The 21,797-nt window shown below is 38.9% G+C and overlaps 1 protein-coding gene across 1 annotated transcript; it reads left to right on the top strand.

Annotated features, from left to right (window-relative positions):
* Positions 1 to 3,909: 3,909 nt before the first annotated feature.
* Positions 3,910 to 21,795, top strand: KCND2 (potassium voltage-gated channel, Shal-related subfamily, member 2). Its single transcript, XM_009075688.1, has 5 exons — positions 3,910 to 4,067; positions 14,034 to 14,132; positions 15,677 to 15,772; positions 19,235 to 19,482; positions 21,293 to 21,795. The coding sequence occupies exons 1-5, from the start codon at positions 3,915 to 3,917 to the stop codon at positions 21,468 to 21,470; spliced, it is 774 nt and encodes a 257-aa protein (XP_009073936.1). The 5' UTR covers positions 3,910 to 3,914; the 3' UTR covers positions 21,471 to 21,795.
* The last annotated feature ends 2 nt before the right edge of the window (positions 21,796 to 21,797 follow it).

The raw sequence follows: 21,797 nt of genomic DNA, 5'->3' as shown, positions 1-21,797 counted from the left end.
GATATCCATGGGCTACAAGCAACAGCATATGTTTGGCCTGTCTGGACTACAGCTAGTGAAACCTAGGCATTAGTTTGATCATGTCATTTCTGAATTGTGATTTGATCAAACTTGACTGACACATCTAGTTTGTCATAGCCTTTTCCCTTCCCTTTTTGGCTACTGAAGTAGAATGCACCTGACTGATATGAGGGATCAGTATGACACCTCTTTTTCTTCTCTCATCCAGAGCATAAAATATTGGGATGGCACATTTGACATCACAAAATTATATTGTCAGTTCAAATAATAAAAGCCCAAAGTCTGGCTTGAGCTTTGGCCACAATAATAGACATATGTGGAACAGACTATATACAAAGCTATGAAAAGACTGCAACTAGGAAAAAAAATAAAAAGAAATACAGGATAATATGTTTGCAGTTCCAGCCTGAAGAGCAGTGAGACAAGCTGAGTAGCACTAGATAAATCCTTGAAATAGTTCCCTTTTGAAAAGAGACTCCATGGAAATTGCTTAATAAGATTCCACATTTGTGATGTCTCTACGACTGAAGAAATCAGATTTTCTGCAGAATTTGAATTTGTTTTAGAGATCAAGTATAATTTTTCCACTTTGAAATACAAGCACCACAAATCTTCCCTGCCATCTGAAAATGGAGTTATATTCTTTTTTAGTTTAGACTTGCCAAGGAATAAATGAATTGCAGGTGGGGTAAAGGAAGGAATTTTACCTTCATTTTATGTCATCCACTTTCTTTGGTGGCGTTCAGTGATATATGAGGCACAACTGTAGATAATGTTTAACACAGGAGGAGGAACTTCATTGACAATTCTGGTCATGCCTACACTATAAACTCTGTGTCACTGTCCCACAGGAGAGCAAGGCTAACCATGGTAAATGTAGCAAAAACTCTGTTTTGTCACAAAAGTAAGCAAATAGGTTTCTCACACTGTGCAGGAAAGTTAATTTCTTTGAAGTAATTTTTCCTGATCATGATTTTATTTAAATACAGTGTTTAGCAACAGGAGAAAAACTAATTCGGTAAGAATTATTAATGATGTGATAGATATTATTAGCTCTAAACAATGGACAAGCAACATTACCTTTGGAAAATGTGTTACAACTTATGCAAGCTGAAACAGAGAAATTACCAAAAGCAAGGGATTTTAAAATAACCAGTATATCCATCTGCCTGTGATTTTGTCCAGAAGGTATGAAAAGCTTTGTAAAATAGCTCCATGTGTCAAATAATCCTATTTTTTTTTGTTTGCTCTGTAACACTGAAATATTGTGAAAAGGCATCTGCCAGTAGGTAGATCCACATGTAAATACTGAAATACTGGATCCACTGATAGATGCATCAGCTAATAGTTCCTGTCACAACTCCTAAAGCCTCAGTCTGCACTTGATTCACATAATTATAGTGTCACATTATCAGCAGGTTGAACTCGATCTCTGAGCAACTTCAGACCAAATTAATTGGAACCAGCAATGCCTCCACCCACAGCAGCCATTGGTGACAATATAAGCTTATGGAGGTTCAGCAATTTAGCATTTCAAGTGATAAACATCTAAATATAGGCTTAGGAATCTAATTTAAGATACCTAACTTAAGAGAGCTTGTACTGGGAGTGTGTAAATTTTGCATTTCAAAATCTGGTTGTGTCAGGTGTGCCTTTTTTGTAGCTTTCTGTTGATAGAGTTTAACTCCATTTAAGAAAATACTTGGATTGTAACTGTAAGAATGAAGTAAAACAGTAATGAATACTATAAACCAGCAATGATTATCAGTGATTTGACCCTAGGACTTCTTCCCGAAACTTGCTACCCATGGGGCCCATGCCCATTGCTTTTCCTATCATTCTGCTGGAAAAAAAATGGGGTTAGTAAGGTGTTGGGGATTCTATTTGTCAAAGAGACCTTGAAAGGTCATTTATCCACTTCCTTTCCCAAAGGAAAGAACAACTGGGCATGCATCACTCCTGACAGTTGATAGTTTCAGCTTTAGGAAGAGACAAGCACCAAAAATGCCTATGTTCTGAGGTACAAATGTTGATATGAAGGAAAACATTATTCTCCTTCTAGTATTTTTCCAGTTTTATATATCTTGTAATTAAGGCCAAATATATTATTAATTAAAAAGATGGATTCTAATAAATTATGCATTTTTTATCCATTCCTGCATGTTACAAATGAGGAACTAATCTCATTCAAATTCTGAGTGAGTGTGGGGGTTTATCGGCAGCAATATTAATGGTTTTTTTCCTGTGACTATTTCACACTTCGGCATGCTTGGTAAAGCAACTAAACATTTATTTTACACAACATAATCTATGTCAATAGTCTAAGACTTGGTCATCTATATTATATCTGCCTGGATGACAACTTATTTGAATATTTATGTTAAACACTTTCCTCTTATCTTACAAAAAGCAAACCATTCATCTTCACCTACAAGGTGATACATATCCTCCTTTTGACATGTGCTGAGCTCTCACTGCTAGAAGGTGTCCTCTAACTTCATACAGCTTCTCCATCATCCGATACTGTCACCCTTTTATGCCCTCCTTCTTGGATTAGGTGCACAGTTTGGACCATGAGACTTGGAAATTTCTCCCTTCTCTTACAAAAAGCAAACCATTCATCTTCACCTACAAGGTGATACATATCCTCCTTTTGACATGTGCTGAGCTCTCACTGCTAGAAGGTGTCCTCTAACTTCATACAGCTTCTCCATCATCCGATACTGTCACCCTTTTATGCCCTCCTTCTTGGATTAGGTGCACAGTTTGGACCATGAGACTTGGAAATTTCTCCCTTCTTCATTATTATTAATTCCTGCTTCTGAAGAAACAGGTTTTATTTTCCAGATAATATTTTTCAAATGCTGTCCCTCCTGCAGTTTTATTTCTTACCTTTTCTTGTGTTAACAGTTTATAAATTCTTTGTAATATGGAATGTGCTATCTCCCTGCTCATGAGCATGCTAAACTCACAAGCTACAACTTAAAATCCAGTGGTACTTGGAAGTAATTTATCCTTTTATTAAAGTCTGTTGTATGTAATTACATACTTGTCCCCTATAGAATATGGCAAAATGCAAAGAGGTGATATCTCTTAATAAGCTGTAACTGGAGTGCTTTTACATACTTCAGTAGCACCATGTTCTTAGTTCCTGGACAAAACAATATCCAATATCACAAAGAAAGGTGGTAGCTCTAGTAATTCTGAGCACTGCCAGGATTTGCAGTTAGAATTTGTTTGGTTTCTTGCTTGTGGCTTGAGTTTTCCATATTTGCTTATACCTAGACCATAGAATGAACCTCTGGAGCTCAGCTCAAAAAGTTAGGTCAGCCATGCTTCTGTCTAGCCAAGTGTTGAAAATCTCTGAGAATAGAAAATCCACAATCTTGTGGGCAACCTGTTGCAAAAGTGCATCACCCTCCTAAATGAAAGTACTATATCAGCTTAAGTGAGACAACAGATTCTTCTGCTTGGCACCTAATTTACCAAGTGGTCTCTCTTAGGATCTTGCCAACGGAAAGTCATGAGTTCTTCCAACAAGCAGACAGTAAGGACTGAAATTCAACACTGATTTTTTTTTCCTTACCAAGGTCATTTTGTCTCCATTGCAATAGAGGCAGCCTGGGAAGACTAGAGCAGGTAAAGCATGTGATTTACGTGCCCACAGTTTGACAGACAGGAGACCCAAAATTAGCTTCAAATTAAAGTTACATGTGCACAACAATGGGCATGATGTATATGTATGTATATGTGTATAAAGAATTATTTACGTGCAGCAAATATTTGAAAGAGAAGTAAAACCTATTGTGCAATGAATCATCTTGAAATTCAATCATTAGAAGACATTCTGCCTTTACTAAGAGTTTTGTTTTCTTTAACCCAGGTATGGCGACATGGTGCCAAAGACAATAGCTGGCAAGATTTTTGGTTCAATATGCTCCCTGAGTGGGGTCTTGGTCATTGCTCTGCCAGTGCCTGTAATTGTCTCCAACTTCAGCCGAATCTACCACCAGAATCAACGAGCAGACAAGCGCAGAGCACAAAAGGTGAGCTTCTAATTTTTCCATCTTATGTTGTTAAGGAATAGATAAAATATGACCCTCTATATGCTGTCTGTCTGTCTAGCAGAAGAACCACTATATGTATGTGCTACATGCCTAGTCCATGTCCTATATACAAATACTGCATTATTTTTAGTGAGAGAAAAAACCAAAACCAGTTCATTTGTCTTTTCTGTCAAAATGTACAGATCTATTATTGCAGCAATTCATCCTACTTGTTAGACTAGATCTAGTATTTTCAGGCAACAGCTGCAGTCCCACCCACTGAAGATTCTTCTGTGTTTTTTCAGGAAGACCTTCTATCACAGTCTTCTGAGAAACAAACAAACAAGCAAAAAAACTAAGCCCCCAAACCTAATAATTTCTAACATCTCTGCTAACAGCTTGCTTCATTAATCCAGGTTCAGTTTAAGTTCCAGGTTCAGTCTCTGGAGGAATCTGATTATTGGGGAACTTGTCTCCTCAGCTCAACATTGCTTAAAAGGCTTCAGATAAACAGCTCAATCAGGAAAAATGAAAACAAAAGTCTGTTTTTCCAGCTTCCTTGGTATGCTGAGTCTCTCACTAAAATATCCGCTGGCTCTGCAAGAAGACTGTTTCCCTTCCTGACCCATATAGACAAGGACAGGAGCCAGGAAGAAGTATTTACCTGGAGTGATGTAGCCAAGCCTGGACAGTCACCTTCATCTCCACATCACTGTCAATGCAGTCCCAATTCACTCCTCCAAACCTCGTAATGCCAGGGAGCTCAGAGAGCCTCCATGGTCACCTGAAATCCCTGGTGAGGGAGCCAAGATGCATTACCTATGATCCTTTTGCACATGGCATCAGAAGACCTTGGATGCATGATTGCAAGGCTGAGGGGTCACCACTTGAGCTTTTTGTGGTCTTCAGAGGTCCTGAATCTCCCGAGATCCGGAGAGAGCAGGATCATTGCTGTCAGAAGTGTGCAAGCAGATCATGGCTGGGGTCTGCATATATAGACCGGGGAACAGGCAGCTGCAGGCTGCATCTGCTTCATATCAACAGCAGCACCAGGTTTAAAGATACAAAATGTTGTGTGTTTCTTTCTGGTTTCCTTTCCTGATTTCTTCATAAGAAAAAGAAGTGAAGTAAATGTTTGCAGTGATACCATTCTAAGTGTGTCTTAAAATCAGGAGAAAGTGGTACATGCCCAAGAAAGTCATAGGCCCAGGCTGAAGATACAGCATTCTTTAATGGCCACATCTTGTAAAAATGCTGTCAGATGAGGAAAATGGCTATAAAAGAAAACAGGCATATCACAGGAATGTCATACCTTTCTAGAAACACAATTTCAAATATACACTGCTTCAGTGATCCAAATACTTTACCTTATCTACCTACTAATTCTATCCACACTTTTGCATGCTGTTTTGTCCCACAACCTAGTTTTAGCTGTTTCCTATGCCTAAGCTGGGACATCGTGTCACTTTTACACTGTGCTGTTTTTATCAAGAACTTTTCTACTTCTGTTTGTGTAGTGGCAGCAGAAAAACAACTGTACATCTCAGCCAGGACACAGTGTTCATTACTGTGCCTCTGAACATTGTGCCAGTCACGGGTAATAGATCTGCTTGATCCCAGCAATCAGTGTGCCCATTTTGATCTTTGCTAATAACTGCAGACACAATCAGCCTTACTTCATATAGAAACTGTCTCTTTCTGCATGCCACAAAACAGAGTTTTCTATGCCTGCTTTACATTTGTGTTGTGGTTTAACCCCAGACAGCAGCCAAGCACTGTGCAGCTGCTCACTTGCTCCCCCAGTAGCAGGATTGGGAAGAGAACTGAAAGGGTAAAAAACATAGTTACATACTAGCTACTGTGAAGAAACTTAACGCTACCCCAGCCAAAACCAGCACAATTTGCCAGTGAAAAAGAGATGGACACTAGAAAATACCTTGCAAAAATTAGATTGGCAGACTGGCTGCTATTCCCCATAAGCTCTTCCTGAATAGAAACTGCTTTAGTTAATAGCTGACTTTTTCTCCTTGCAAAACAGTGAGCTCATTGTATGTTTCAAACAGGAACATGAAGTGATGAATGGCAATCCTGCCAAGCATCTTTTCCTCTGCTCCCCACAACAATGCCAACAGTAAGAATGAGAGATCTCCTCTGACTGTGCTTATGCCCTTTTTGCTTTGGAGAAAATGACTTTGAGGTCTGATTAACTTAGCAATGGATGTGTATTTCATTGCTATCTCCTATTCCAAACCTAATCTCTCTCAATCTAAATTGACTGAGATGTTGAACTGAATATTGCTCTGATGGACTAAAAAAAAAATCAACAAAAAGCACTTCATGAGTATTGTATAGTCCATATTTAGCTATGAAATATAGCCTTGCATTTCACAGGGGGTTTCTATTGCATTGTATAAGAATATTCAAGCAAAAAGTCAGATTATTGAAATCCGAAATTCCTTCTTTATTCAATACAAGAGAAGCTTTACACAGTTTTCTAAAATAAATGTTTCCCTAGGCTCCAAACTTATTTCTGTTCTCTAAGTCTGAAGAACATAAGCTTGAAGGAAGGTGCTGTTTCATGAAGCAGAGCACAAATCCCTGCAGGCAATGGTACCTCCTGCTGGCTACAACAGCTTCCATCAGACTGAGACAGTTGTATGTTTGTTGTGTAGCTCTATCAATATCTCATACAGAAGTTTAATTGGCTTTAGAAATGGCAAAATATTTGAGGTGGAAGGAAACCCAAGAGAAAGTTCTTTGCTGAAGAGCTGAAACCTAGTCCCAGGAGCACTTGCAATTTTCAGCAGAAAAATTTCATCTCTTATATAAGGACTCTTGAAGAATATATGCATTTGCTAAGTTTTGAACAGTTACCCAAGATTAAACAATTCCACTTGTTTCTTTATGGCAAAAAGATGATGCACTTTTATGCTCAGGAGAAGATGGAAGAAAGAATTCTATTTATATACCAATGCATTTTAAAGGAAGCTCCTGCTTCCAGTCATGGAAATGCATTGTTATAATTACTATGAAATCCCACTTTGTAATACAGCCAATGTCGGCAGGAGAGGCCAACTTTCTGCTGCAGTACAGGGAGCTCCTTGCAATCAATATAAACAAAACCAGAGAGGAAAACAAATACTAAAGAAAAATCATCTGTGCTTATCAGAACATCGTCTTCTATCAGATAATAAGGTCCAAGGATCTGGCCTATCCTGACAACAGATGAATAAATAATCCAAAATAGACACTGGAATTCAGGGCAAAACTAATTATGCCCTGTAGTCTTTACTGTGCCTTTTTCTCAAGAAGATTTAACACTACTGAGACAGTTTTGAAGAATGCTATTTGTGGAGCTTTTCTCAGCTAGAGACAACTTCAAGAGGCCAAGTTATTTTTCTTGCCTATCAGTGCCTTCAGGTGGCAAAGTTAATGACAGATGTGTTGTAACTGGTCATGTATAATGACAACAAAAGATCAGGAAAGGATAAAGGGAAGAAAAGGATGGGAAAGGAAAAAGAAAAGTTTAGGCAATCTTGGGTACAATTTTCTATTCTGTATTTAATAGGCAGCAAGGGCTAAGATTTGTCAGGACCCTCACAGTGTCATATTCACTGGGATGACTACCAGCCCAGTGAAGAAACAGGAGAAGAAAAGGAGGAGGCACAGATGCCCTCTTGAAATGGGTCTCTGGCCACTCAGTGGAAGCTTGGACACCAAGGTCCATCTCAGCATACTGCAGCAGCTCTTGTGATTATAACATCCTCTTTATAATAAAGCGTTGCTTATTAGATGCCTTCCCTGTTTTCTATACATCTATTTTTCTGTATCTTGGGAAGGCAAGAGCCTTGTGTTCTCTCAGCCAGCAAGTGTTAAATGCAGCTATGTCTGCCCTGTAAATGAAGGATCCTTAATTTTACTTGCCCAAGCACTTTCTCCCTAGAGTGGCTTTGCATGGTGCCTCAATAGAACACCCTAACAACTCTCACCACCTCCAAAACCTGACTTTAGACATAAAATTCAACCTGAATCTTTTATGTGAATATAGTCTTCTGCTTTCACATAGCAAAATATATCCTGAAGATTGGCTTGGTTTATTATTTATTGATTGTACATGATGCTTTTATCTGTCAAGTTATGAATAATTAGTTACTAGCTAATTATAAATATCTCTAGGATAAACTGCAATAACAACTGCAACTGGCAGTCTAGAGCTGAATGTTTGCAGTAGGGAACCCTGCTAGCCATTATGACTTCCTTATATGAGACAGGCTATTGATCTCAGTGGGGCTGCAGAGACATACTGAACAATAACTTACCCAAGATTTCTGAATTTAGCAAAAAAGCATGTAGAACTCATGTTTACTGAGCAATAGTTTGGCACAACTCAAGAACTATATGAACCCTTATTTAATTCCATATGCAAATGTACCAAAGTAAACAGCATTTTCTTCTCTACTACATGTCAATGTCCTATAATTGTCAGCTAATATGAAGTCAATTATTTACAATTACAGAAAATTAGAAAATCAGTGCATAAAATGTGTGCTTGATTTTTCACTTATAAACAAACACACACGATGGAGTTATGAAAGACTAAGCAAAAAAACATATATAAAAAAATAACTGGGTTTTTTTTTTACAATTTTGGCCCTTACTCTAGCAGCCACAGTGTTGTGGTTTAGCCTGGGCAAGCAGATAAACACCAACTGGCTGTTCAATCTCTCCTCCCCAGAGGGATGGAGTGAAAATCAGAGGGGTAAAAGTGAAAAAATTTGTGGATGAGGATAAAGACAGCTTAGTCTTTTTTAAAAGTAAGGGAAATAAACCAGCAGAAAGGGAGTGGCAAAAACAAATGCAAGGAAAAAAAAGTGATGCAAAAGAAAACGATTACTCAGCACCAAGCCTGTCCCAGAGCAAGGGCAGCCTCTGCCAGTCTCCACCATCCTCCAGCTTTATTTCTTAGCATGATGTCTTATGGTATGGAATATCCTTCTGGTCAGCAGGAGTCATCTGTCATTTGTCCCCCCCAACTGCTTATCCACCTCCAGCCTCCTCAGCAGGGCAGTCTGAGGAGCAGAAAAGGCTTTGACTCTACATGAGCACTATGCAGCAGTAACTAAAACATCCCTGAATTATCAACACTGTTTTCAGTACAAATCCAAAACCAGCTCCACATCAACTACTGTGAAGAAAACCAGCTCTGTCCTGACCAAAACCAGTGCACACAGAATGACTCTGAAGGAATTTTAGTATTTTAAATATACAAAATCATTAAACAATAATAACCATAAGGTAAGTAATTAGTAACTTTTGAGTTTTTATAGTAAGATAGTTATGTAGTCTGGAGAGCAGCAGGAGACAACAGGAGCTATCTAAGAACTAAATTACCTAGGCTACCCAGGCTTCTTGCATAGCAAGTTGAAGAGGCTCTTGCCAAAAATGATTCCCAGTACTGCAGTAAGCCCTGCCCTAAAGTGTTCCTGATAAAATCTCTCTTAAAATAGCTGGACAGCTGAGAGCATCTGAGTGTTAAAAGCTGGATGTTGTAAATACCCCACAGTGCTACTTTTAGCACTGCTTAAAACCTTGTGAAAATAAATGTTTATGTTTCTAAAACTGACAGAGCTAACTGTTGTTAAATAAGAGTGAATTCCTTGAATGCAGCCATACGCAAGGATCCACCTCTAAGTTTTAAAATTTGAAGCTAGAAAAAGAAAAAAAGAGATGCATTCAAAGAAGTTCAGTGCAAATAAATGGAATGTGGTAAGAATTAGAGCTGATTATCAATTTCTTTAGGAAATTGCAGATGAGATGATTATTGTGGAATTTCATCAGAATCTTTAAAAGAACTGTATTTCAGGTACATTGGTTTAGTCCTAGACCATGTAAAAATTACCAAAATCAAAGTTTCACATTCAGTGACTAACAGAGAAAAACCTCACAGCAAAGAGATCATCTACTGCAGTACTTAATCCTTTCTTTTCTTTTTTTTTTGCCAGATATTCCATGAAAGAGGAGAGTTAGGAAGGGCTTTGCAGTGGTTGAAAGGGGCAGTTATCTCTCCCTTTCTGTTATACATGACAGAAAATGCAGACTACAGGAAAATGCAGTTCTTCTGTAATCACAGTTTTCCTGATGTCACCACATCATTTTGGTGCCTTTCATGGGAATTCAATCCCCAGCTCACAGCCCTTAAAATCCTGTGGATGACATGAAGTTTAAATGATTCCTTGATAGGAAATATGAGGAGTCACTAGACTGCTCACGCTACAGGCTCTGATATAAATCAGGCAGAAGACTGAAAATAAATCTTATCACTATAACAGATTTGTAAACACCTCCAGTTTTAGGAGTATTTTCTGTAAGCTGAAGTATAAACATGGAAGCCACAATATCTGGTTCCTGTCTTGGTAATAGATTTACTGTCTTCTCTTTGGTAAATCCAGGCCATCTGAATGAGTCTCAGCTAGAAAGATGTAAGCTATTACTTTCTAGCTTACAAAAGCTTTCTCAGATGCAATAAATTCATATTTGCAAAGCAATTTTAAATCTTCACATAAAAAGTACAACCTTCATATTATATGTGTCATAGCACATTGATATATTAAGATAGTGTGATGGACTGTTATGTTTTTCATATTTCTTTATTAAACGGTGCTGCACTATAATTATTGCTTCAATCACTGAAGCGAAAATGAATAGTCATGCTAAAAGGAAAAGCAGAACTAATGTATGTAAAATGTCTGTTCATTAAATCTAGTGAATCTCCCTGTATAAAGAGCAGACTGAAAAGTACCACAGCTAAAACACTTGTGACTGAAATCACTTGTTTAAGGGACTCTAAGTTGCACCCTGCAAAGGCATTTCCAAAGCATTTCGAGCTCCTAAGGTTAAACAGGAGCACTAAGAGAGACCTTTAATATATTTATTAACATAACCCAGTGCACATGTCCCAACCCATGACTATTCTGTGGTGCAGTTAATGCTCTTCCCCCAGCCTTCACCCCAGCATGCTGGGGTTGCATCTCAGGAGCTCCACCTTGAAAATAACCTATTTTCTGCCTGTCCAAAGGTATTTTTAATTGCTAGCCCTGAGGACTGAGACCTAAACCTGCTGGTAGCCTTGGATGTGCTCAAAGAGGCCACGTGAGCCAGGAGAGCGGGTGCTGTGAACTGTTGCCCCACTGGTTGCTCCTGGTGATCCCAGGTGAAGTCGTTTGGAATCTTTTATCCTTACCACTAGAATAAGATGCATTAACTGCATTGCTGGAAAGGCTGTGTGCACTAAGGAAGGTGAAAATCCAATGTCTCATTCTAAAATGGCCAGTATATCACAGAATCAGTCAACAGCTTCTCATGTGAGCTATTTGGCTCAGCAATACATACATGCAGAGCATTACCTTATTTTCTTTCAGAACAATTAAAAGATAATAAATGCATGACATATAAGTCAGATTCTAGCCACATTTGCTATCAGCTGTCATGAATTTCTTGGCTTGCTGTTGAGAAGAGCTGTGAGTTTGAGGCTGTGAGTGCAAAGAAGCCCCATATTGAATCATTCTTCACAGTCAGTTAAATTCTTAATCATGCCAGAGAGAACTGGTGGCTGCAGTGACCAGACTGCTTCCCTCTATAAATGTTCAGGGATTCTCAGTTACTTAATGCTGACATTTAATGTCACAAAAATTGGGGGAAAGGAGAAAATACTCCATTTTTTAAAAATATCAATGGAGTAAATATCAGAAACGAAAATCCCTGTCAAGGTCAGGTTTTGAAGTTCTTCACTGTGTCTCCTTCTGTCCTTCAGCAGCCATTCAACTCCAGATGCTGCTTAGCATTTGGGTTTCAGAATCAGAAACCTAACCATGAAGACAAACTCAGACTTCCTCTTACAAATGTAACCAGCCACAAAAATTACAGAACCAGGATGCCACCTTACAAATTCCATTAAACATTCTGTTCTACCCATTATTGTTAGAGAGAGTTTTCTTCATGCTTTTCCCTAATTTTGGGTTCTGGCTGTTGTACAAAAGTCAATGGGTGCAAAATGTGTTTCACTCATGAGCCTCTTTCTACTCTGGGGTGAAAGTCACCTTCACAAGCAATGAGGCCCACCTGACAAATTTCTGTCCGCAATTTGATACCTGCAGTCTCTGAAAAATCAGGTTGTGAACACTAGATGACCAATGATGATAAGCATTAAGTCTGATTATACCAACAGACATAAAGAGGTAGGTGGAGGGAGGTGACGAGTGGTGTCCCTCAGGACTTTGTCTTGGACCAGTGCTCTTAGATATCCTCATCAATGATGTGGGCATTGAGATCGAGTGCACCCTCAGCAAGTTTGCAGATGACACAAAGTTGAATGATGCAGCTGACACAACACAAGGATGGGATACCATCCAGGGGGACCTGCAAAAATTCAAGGACTGGGCCCATGAACATCATGAAGTTCAACAAGTAGAAGTGTAAGGTGCTTGCATCTGGGTCAGGGAAATGCCAGAAATGAGTACAGACTAGGAGAAGAAGACACTGAGAGCAGCCCTGCAGAGAAGGATCTGGCAGTTCTAGTGTATAAAAAGCTGGACATGATCCAGTGATGGCAGAGTGCACTTGTTGCTGAGAAAGACAACTGCATTCTGTGCTGCATCAAAAGCAGGATGGCCAGCAGGTTCAGGGAGGTGATTCTGCCCCTCTGTTCTGCCCTCGTTAGATGCCACCTAGAGTCCAGGCCTGGGTTCCTCAACACAAGAAAGATATGGATCTGTTAGTGGAGGCCCAGAGGAGGGCCACAAAGATCATCAGAGGGCTGGAGCACCTCTCCTATGAAGACAGGCTATGAGAGCTAAGGTTGTTCAGCCTAGAGAAGACTCTGAGGAAACCTCATTGCTGCCTTCCAGTAACTGAAGGGGCCCTGTAAAAAGGAGAGAGAAGGACTTTTTATATGGACAGATAGTGACAGAACAAGGGGCAATGGTTTTAAACTGAAAGAGGGCAGGCTTAGATTAGATGTTGGAAAAAACATCTTTATTCAGAAGGTGGCAAAGCACTGGATTCAGCCTAGAGAAGACTCTGAGGAAACCTCATTGCTGCCTTCCAGTAACTGAAGGGGCCCTGTAAAAAGGAGAGAGAAGGACTTTTTATATGGACAGATAGTGACAGAACAAGGGGCAATGGTTTTAAACTGAAAGAGGGCAGGCTTAGATTAGATGTTGGAAAAAACATCTTTATTCAGAAGGTGGCAAAGCACTGGAACAGGCTGCACAAAGAAGTTGTGGATGCCCCAGAAGATGTTCTGTTCTAGGCCAGGTTGGATGGGACCCTGAGCAACCTGATCTAGTGAGTGGCATCCCTGTCCATGGCAGGAGGGTGGAACTACATGATCTTTGATATCCCTTCCAACCCAAGTTTTTCTATGATTCTATTCTATGATTCTAAGAAGGCTTTTAAAAGGCCTGGCAAGCATTCAGGACCTTAGCTGGGAGACAGCACAAAAGCACTACCACATTCTGCTACTCAAAAAACTCACAAGGCTTTGAGAAATCCACTCATAGGAGTTGCAGTATTATTGGGGTTTTGGGTACCATTTATTTCCCTTTCAAAGGATTTTCACTGCAGGGGCAGCTGTGATGGATGTCCATGTTCCTGACCCACAAGGCATAAGGAGTGGCAGAGTTGTAGCAATGCAAAAAAACAGGAGACACTTTCATGTTGATCTGTCTAATCTCTTCCCCAAAATCATTGTTCTTATTAGCTGATGCACATACACAAAAACTTCTATCATTTGCATTTTAAATGGGAAGACACTTGTGATTTGCCCCACCTGGAGGACAAATGTAATGCAGCCTGTCAGTTGCTGTGATGTTGGTATTCATAAGAAGCTGATTCCAATTAGCAGTTTTAGATAAACAGGATAATGGATGTGAGTACAAGTGACACTCTTCCTTTTGTCTATTTACACAGAAAGCCAGGCTTGCTCGAATTCGTGCAGCAAAGAGTGGGAGTGCTAATGCCTACATGCAGAGCAAACGAAACGGCTTGCTGAGTAACCAGCTGCAGCAGGTAATGTTTGTGTTTCCTGCACCTCCGGAGTAACCACTTAATGATAGCCCAGCAGTAGCTTATTCTAGTTATCACCAGAGCATGTCACCTTAGGGCATTAGGCAGTGCTATCTTTAGAGGTAGATTAAGGAAGAATAAATTGGACAATTACTATTGTTAAAGGAAACTTATAAGAGTCAATGATGGGGTATTGAGAGATGTGGGAAATGGTCACATAGAAATGATGGATTCAATGTAATCCACATTTTTAGTGCTAGATCCTGTAGAAGACCTCATTAAGAAAGTCCAGAGAATTTGCCTCTTAAGAGCTAGGTTGGATTTATCTCGCTTGGCTTGAGATAGGTAGAACATGGGTGACAAAACCAGGTTTCATCATCGGTGTGGGAAGAGGCAGCTCCTGGGTTCCATTTGCACAGAGGGCTATTGCAGTGTAAAAGTTGTTCCCTGAAAGTTTAAGAAGAATCTTGGTGATTACCTCAAATGCATTGAAATATAATATTACCCAAAGCAAATTCACACCTTACACCTGCCAAGGAAACCAGGACCAGCAGCTGGGACCGGGATCCACAGTGACCTGTGCCACTGGGAGACAGCCCTTGGCTGCTCAGAGCTGTAACCATCTGAGAAAGACTGAAGACACAGTGTTTTTTGATCCCTGCCATTTTCTGGGATTTCCCAAGGGATACAGGAAGGCTTTCATTCCTCTATGCCCTTTCTGTTCAATACGTGTTAAACAGCCGGATGCTTTAACCTATAGCCAGAAGAGGAGGAAGTGTCTGTCTGTCCATCCATCCTGCCTAGCACAAAGGATGAGCAGTCAGAGCCCTCATTTCCTCTTCTGCTTGAAAGAACTCAAATATTTGAACTAAAAAGACACAAAATAGCTTAATTACCATGCACATTTCAAATATCTCAAGGTTGAATTGTAATCTTTCCTATTATCCCACTTCCTCCCCTATTTAGTTTTTTTTGGTTTCTACTGAATAATTACGAAAGCAATTAATAAACAATGGATGCTTTCTATTTAATTTTTCATTCTGTGTCAGTAACATTTGCTATATGCTTTCCAAACCAAGCAGATTGGGATCACTGACATGGATTTTTGTGTAAGCAGCAATACTACCAATTCTTTAGTGCTATGAAAAGATTGGAGGAGGACAGCTATGTTTAATTTCCTTCAAATGAGGCACATTCCCAGGAAAAAAAATTGCTGTCACTTAAATTGATTATAATTTTAAGCATGTGGTGATCTGACATCCAAAGCTTAAATGATGATTGCACTCGTGAATTGTACTATTTCATCTATGCATAAAAGCCCTAAGATGGAAACATTTAAAAGGAGGTGCAAGGGAAGAAAAGGAAATAGTTTGATTAAAAAAACAGGCAAAAGAAAACTCAGGTGCAAAATAATTTGGGTTATATTGCATAGATGAAGCATTGCAGTTATGCTACCATGTACAATCCAGCTTAGTTCTGATCAAATATTTGGATAAGAGCCCTCTTGTTCATAAATGAGAATAACACAGAGTTCTATGTATCAACAGTCCTCCAGTGAAGAAGAACAGGCCTTTGTTGGCAAATCTGGCTCTTCCTTTGAAACACAGCACCACCACCTGCTTCACTGCCTGGAAAAAACTACGGTAAGAAAAGAGTGCTGTGTTTCCCTGTGAATTCCAACACCAGCCTAGTTTTGAATGTTTTCAGTTATCTCTTCTAATTAATAAGCCTTTATATTAAAGCAGTTAGCTGGGAAGAAAAGCTGCTTTATCTTATTTTACGGCATTATACCCACTGCATATAAATAACAGAGAGATCCTGGATGAGAGCCCCATCTAGGGTGAAAAATACTAACATCAGTGAGATGGTATCACAATCACCAAGCTGTATATGTGACCTTTGGTATGGTTTTCACACACACCATGATGTTCTTGTTTGCACTTTTCTTCAGGACAGTTCATAAATTGCAATTTGTAGCCCTCATACTTTCAATACTAAGTGCAGTCAAAGCAAGTCTTTCCCTGAGCAAATGTTGGGATTTCGTGCAGGGAGACAGGTTGACTGCAGCCTCTGACATGAATGTGATTCCTAAGGAAATGAGAAAACATCCATTAAATCACCATTTACAAATTTACATCTAGTTTTATAAGTTCCAGTTCCATGTAAAAAATTACATAATTTCTCTTTAAGCTTCGTATACAGAGTGGAACTTCATTCTATTTTATTTGCTATTTTTTCTTATCTTTATAGTCTAGTTTTAGATTTTCATTAAAAGAGCTAGTAATTTTTCTGCTATATTTGATGGAGATCACTGTTAAAACCTTTCTGCTTATCTCAAAAAAACAACCAAACTAAAAAAAGGACAAATATTTTTCCCATAACAATTGATCAATTTTGGCAAATTAAAACATGATGTATGTATGTGTGTAATTTAATGTTATCCTTTGACAGCACTTCTTTGTACATAAAAGAGCCCATTTGTTACATCACTTAGATAGCCATATGTCATCCCACAGGTGCTTATGCCTCCATTATTACTTTGGGAGTATTCATTTTTATACAGTGTGCTGTAGGACAAAATATCTTGCTTCCTGTTCAGAATATAATGTGATTTCTTTGCCAAGATTCAGGTCGAGTCCTTCTGGAACACTTTTGAGACATTTTGTACTAGACCCTGATCATAGCAATCTGCCTTTAAAATTTTTCCACAGTTGAACATTACGAACATATTTTAAAACCCGAGTAGTAGCCACAGGTCTCGTCAAATCCTCATAGAAATCATGGAAAAAAATTTCTAGTCATTTGGTGGGAACTGAATTCAGCCCCGAAAGTTTCACATTTCCTCTAATTACAATGGTGGAATATGTAAAACTTTAAATTTTTTTTAATTTCTTTTTGAAGAATAAATCTAAAAAGCAAGTGTTATCTTGTGTCTTATATTTGCATAGAATTTACTTTCTTTTTTTTTTCTTGGTCGTTGAGCCCTGCCACTGGCACTGAGTTCTTATGACATACGAACACAAAAATGTATGCAGCAGTTCCAAGTTATAGTCTGCAAATCATGCATTCCTAAAATTTTAGTGGGAACTTGAAATTTTGGGCCCTCAGCATGTGGAATCTGGCAAGTTTCTGGTTCATGGTATAATAGCAAGAGTGATGTGCCTTCTTAGACTCTCACCGTCCTTTGTGATATAAGCACCGGTCTAGATGATATGAAGAAAAGGCATATTTTCTATTTTTTTTTTGTCACTTGAAAGTCAATAGGATAAGATCTCATCCACTTTCAGAAATGCAGAGTGGGCAATGTTATGGAATTCTGTGAAAATTACATTAATAATGAAACTAATTGCACTAAAAGTTATATTTTACAGGCTACTTTTAGCTAATTTAAGAACAGTTAATTAATAAGTACAATCAAGTCTATTAACTGGAGCTATTATAGAGTTTCAAAATGTTTCCAGTCTATATTAAAAGTTCACTCAATAAAGCTCTTTAATGGTCCCTACAAATTGAATTCCTGTTGGTTGCTCCATAAAAGTTTTAGGAAGCATAAAATTACTTTTAATCGGAAAAATAGCAGAGTTCTTGGCAAATGTACTGCAAGCCCTTGAATGTAATCTAAAAATGGCAATTAGGTCATTTTTTTCTCTGAATTTTATGCCTACTGTGTGATCACAATCTTCATTGTGACTGACATATGCCTTATAGAAGACATTGTCAAGTAAGTTCTTTCTTTTTCTATCACTTGAAATTTGCATTCTTCAACAACTCTCAATTCACATAAACTTATATCTGAGTGAAGAAGAACAGAAGAAATGGAAACATAAAATAATATGCCTATAAAGGTATTTCTATTTTTTGCAAATCTTGGACAGAGTGGTTGCTCTATTTACTTTGTTCACATGTTTTATACTGGCACCATATGGTAATTCTGAAAAACATCAACACCTTTCCAATTAGTGCATCATTTTTTAGGGGAAAAATAATTTACCTCATTCTAATACACAAAAATGCAGCAGGCTGACCAATCTGGTGTGAGTGAGACTGAGCTCAGAACAACCAGAACATGCTCTCTAAACCATTCCCCTAAAACATTCTCAGGATTCAGACTAATTCCAGCAGTAACTGGGAAGATTTTTCTCTATAAGGAGAGATCAAGATACATTCACACTTTTTTTTGTTTGGCCTTCTACTTTTAAATGAGTATAAAGACTTCTTCCTGCCCACCCAGCCACATCTCCTCCCTTCCCGCACTGCCATAAGCAACAGCACTATTTCACACTCTTTTGCACACACAGAAAATGTGGAAATCGTGGCTGGTGTAAAATGCTCCCTAATCACCTTCTGAGTCAATGTAAACTGGCTGTTTGGGTTAATGTGGGTTCATCTTTGTGACCACCCTATAAAACTACTGTCTATGCTGGGATTAAGCAAAGACTGAATGAATAAAAAGACTTAATTTAACTCAAATGCTCAGTCCTCTAAACTGCTTTTGATGCAGCCATCTACAGTAATTAGGAACTTTCTGGATCCTCTTAAATAACCATCTACTCTCTAATCAAAACTTCTATTTGAAAATTTTTCTTTTACATAGATGCATACCTCAAAACATGTTTCAGGTCCTGATTTCTAACATTTAATTCAAAAGGAAGCTTTATAAACTTATCTGAAAAATATTTATGCATTTTATTGTATTATAGTTCAATATAATAAATCTTATTTATTTCCAACTGACATTTAGAGCATTTACATAAGCACCTCTTGCATTTTATTAATAAACATAATCCTCTATTTTGTGGCACTTCATAGATTATACAGATATTTATAATGCAAACTACATTAAAATCACATGCTATTTTGCAAAATAATTTGGATTAACATTTTCTTCTTTAGATCTCTGAGCGTTTTGTTCCAACGTTTACATTTGTATTTCTATTCAGCCCAGGCTAATAAGGGCTAAACACTATAATCAAGAATAAGCTGTCAAACTTTCCCAGTTTATTCAGTTGTGTCAATTTAAGCCTTTAAACAATCATGATTAACATGTTCACACTAATTATCTTTCTGTGTGTGCTTTGTCTCTTTGTTGGATTCCTCTGGGCTAGAACCACGAGTTTGTGGATGAGCAAGTCTATGAAGAGAGCTGTATGGAGGTTTCTACAGTCAATAGACCCCCAAGCCACAGCCCCTCTCTCTCATCTCAACAAGGCGTTACCAGCACTTGCTGCTCACGAAGACATAAAAAGACTTACCGCATCCCAAATACCACCCTCACTGGCAGCCGGCCAGGCAGCGTGCAAGAGCTCAGCACCATCCAGATCAGATGTGCAGAGAGGACACCTCTGTCTAACAGGTACTTCATGTGCATCAGCACACCAAGAGCTGAAGCCCCTGGCTTCGTTAGGGAAGAGATGGCATCAGTATAGCCAAGCTGTGGGCAGTATAGAAAGGCTGTGAGGTTAAACATGAGAGTCCAATAGTAATCCAAAAATGGATTCTGCACTTCGTTTGCTCCAAGCTTAATCTAAGACAATAGAATAGTCTTTCTCTATCCATTTCTGCCCTCTCAGACCCTCCGTACAAACTACTATGTACTGTTTGCAGCAAATAGCATTCAGGTACCCCAAATGAAATAGGGCACCAAATATTATATGCCATGGGCAAACACATAAGAAGAAAAATTTTGCAAAGAAAAATTTTTGCACAGATGAATGTGCAATTCAGATGTGCAAGATGAGCATGTGGGATGAGGTCTGTTTGCCCCTGATTGGTTCAGAAGCATAGGGAAATAAGATTTCCTTGCATTTCTGCAGAGCCGAGAAGTAAAACTGATTCCCAAAGTCCTAAGTGTAATAGTCATAAGGAAGACTCTTCTAAATAAAAAAATATAAAATGGATAAGAAAAATGTACTTCCTAGTTTGAGGAGTTACTACTAAAGTGAGGAAAGTGCAGTTTAAGTCTATAATTTACAGGATGTCCCTGTACTCTCACAAGTAAAGCATTTGGCTTTCAGGTATATCAAAAGACCACCTCTGAAAACCCAGCAAAGGTCTCAGGAAACCCAAAAGTGTTTTCTATTGAACTCAAACATGCCACCATTTAAAAAAAAGAAGCATTTTCACTACTAGTTGCTATAGAGATTGTCTTGTTAAGCTACATTGTGAGTAGTTTCCTTTGTACAATTACTAGGTTTGGATTTCACTTCAATGAACAATTCAGTACCTTTTAGCTACTGAAGTTTTGCAACTATTGTGCAATGAGACCTCCTGGTCAGCACAAAGCTCCAATGTGTCTTAACTTTTCAGGAAATATTCTGCCTGGATCCATCCTTTCTCTGTTAGAGGACTTGCCTGCACCATACTTCCAGACACCAAATATGTAAAAACAGAAAGCACCAGGTTTGTGCTAGAAAACAACCTAAAACCAAGCACAAAATGCCACTCTCACCTTGAAATAGCCTGAGTTTTACAGGCTTCTTAGGATGCTGAGATACTGCAGCAACTCCACAAACATATTGACTCTATCTTAATTAGTGCATATAGGTGTGCCTTACTACCAGGGACACAGAATATACATGGAATCATAGAATCACTAAGGTTGGGAAAGAACTCCAAAATCACTGAGACCAACATTAACCCAGCACCACCAGGTTCACCACTAAACTACATTCCTAAGTGTCACATCCACACACCTTTTGAACATTTCTAAGGGTGGTGATTCCACCACTTCCCTGGACAACCTGTTCCAATGTCTGACAACCCTTTCAGTGAAGAAATTTCTCCTAATATCTAAATGTTTTTAAATCACAAAATGGTCTTAAATAAACATGGCATGGAGGAATCTGCAGGACACTGGGTCTGGCCCTTAGTTTCCACTTTCCTGCATAGCAAGTCACTTACTTGGCTATCCTAAGTTTGGCCAAATGCTTCCCTTGTTCAGAAACACTTAGGTGATGGACTGAGAAGTTCTGAAATGGTGGGAAGGGAGAAAGGGGCCTGTCCTTGGACATAGCCATGGACCACAAGCTGCTGTGGTGCCGGGCAATGGGATGGTACTGCTCTGCACTTAGAGCTCTCCAATGGGGCAGGATGGAATTGGGCACATGAGAGGTTTCTGGTAACATGGGCTTTGTTTCTTCATGGATTTTTGTTTCTTCCTCCAGCCGTTCCAGCTTAAATGCCAAAGTGGACGAGTGCGTTAAACTAAACTGTGAGCAGCCTTATGTCACTACAGCAATAATCAGCATCCCAACACCTCCAGTCACCACACCCGAAGGAGACGATAGGCCGGACTCTCCTGAGTATTCAGGAGGAAACATTGTCAGAGTATCTGCTTTATAAAATAAGGAATTATTTATAAATTAGCATAAAGACCACTTGCAAGCTGAGCTCGAGCAGTGAAAAACGAGTCATGAGGAATGAGAGAGCTGACAAAGACAACTCCCCTTGACGAGTGTGCTGTGGCCGCAGAGCAAGAGGTTCAGGAGAAGCAAAACACTTTGTGGGGTTTGGTGTCGTAGGGTGTGAACCAAACGGAGTTTCTTACCCCTTGTCCAAACTGATGCACGGTGGAATCTTCTGTGACCATCCTGACTTACTATATGAGCACAATGAAATGTCCCCATTGATGCTTCTTCTTATCATGAAAGCTCTTTTTAGAAAAAAAAC

Source organism: Acanthisitta chloris, unplaced genomic scaffold (genome assembly GCF_000695815.1).
Source record: "Acanthisitta chloris isolate BGI_N310 unplaced genomic scaffold, ASM69581v1 scaffold7525, whole genome shotgun sequence".
Classification (NCBI taxonomy): domain Eukaryota; kingdom Metazoa; phylum Chordata; class Aves; order Passeriformes; family Acanthisittidae; genus Acanthisitta; species Acanthisitta chloris.
The sequence above is the reverse complement of the archived record's forward strand: the minus strand, read 5'-3'. Positions and strand labels throughout refer to the sequence as shown.

Excerpts from the sequence above, each read along its gene's own strand:
- KCND2 (XM_009075688.1), top strand. The coding sequence starts at position 3,915 with ATGGTGCCAAAGACAATAGCTGGCAAGATTTTTGGTTCAATATGCTCC. Across the intron at positions 15,773-19,234 it reads ACTGCCTGGAAAAAACTACG|AACCACGAGTTTGTGGATGA; the intron begins GTAAGAAAAGAG and ends CCTCTGGGCTAG. Across the intron at positions 19,483-21,292 it reads AGGACACCTCTGTCTAACAG|CCGTTCCAGCTTAAATGCCA; the intron begins GTACTTCATGTG and ends TTCTTCCTCCAG.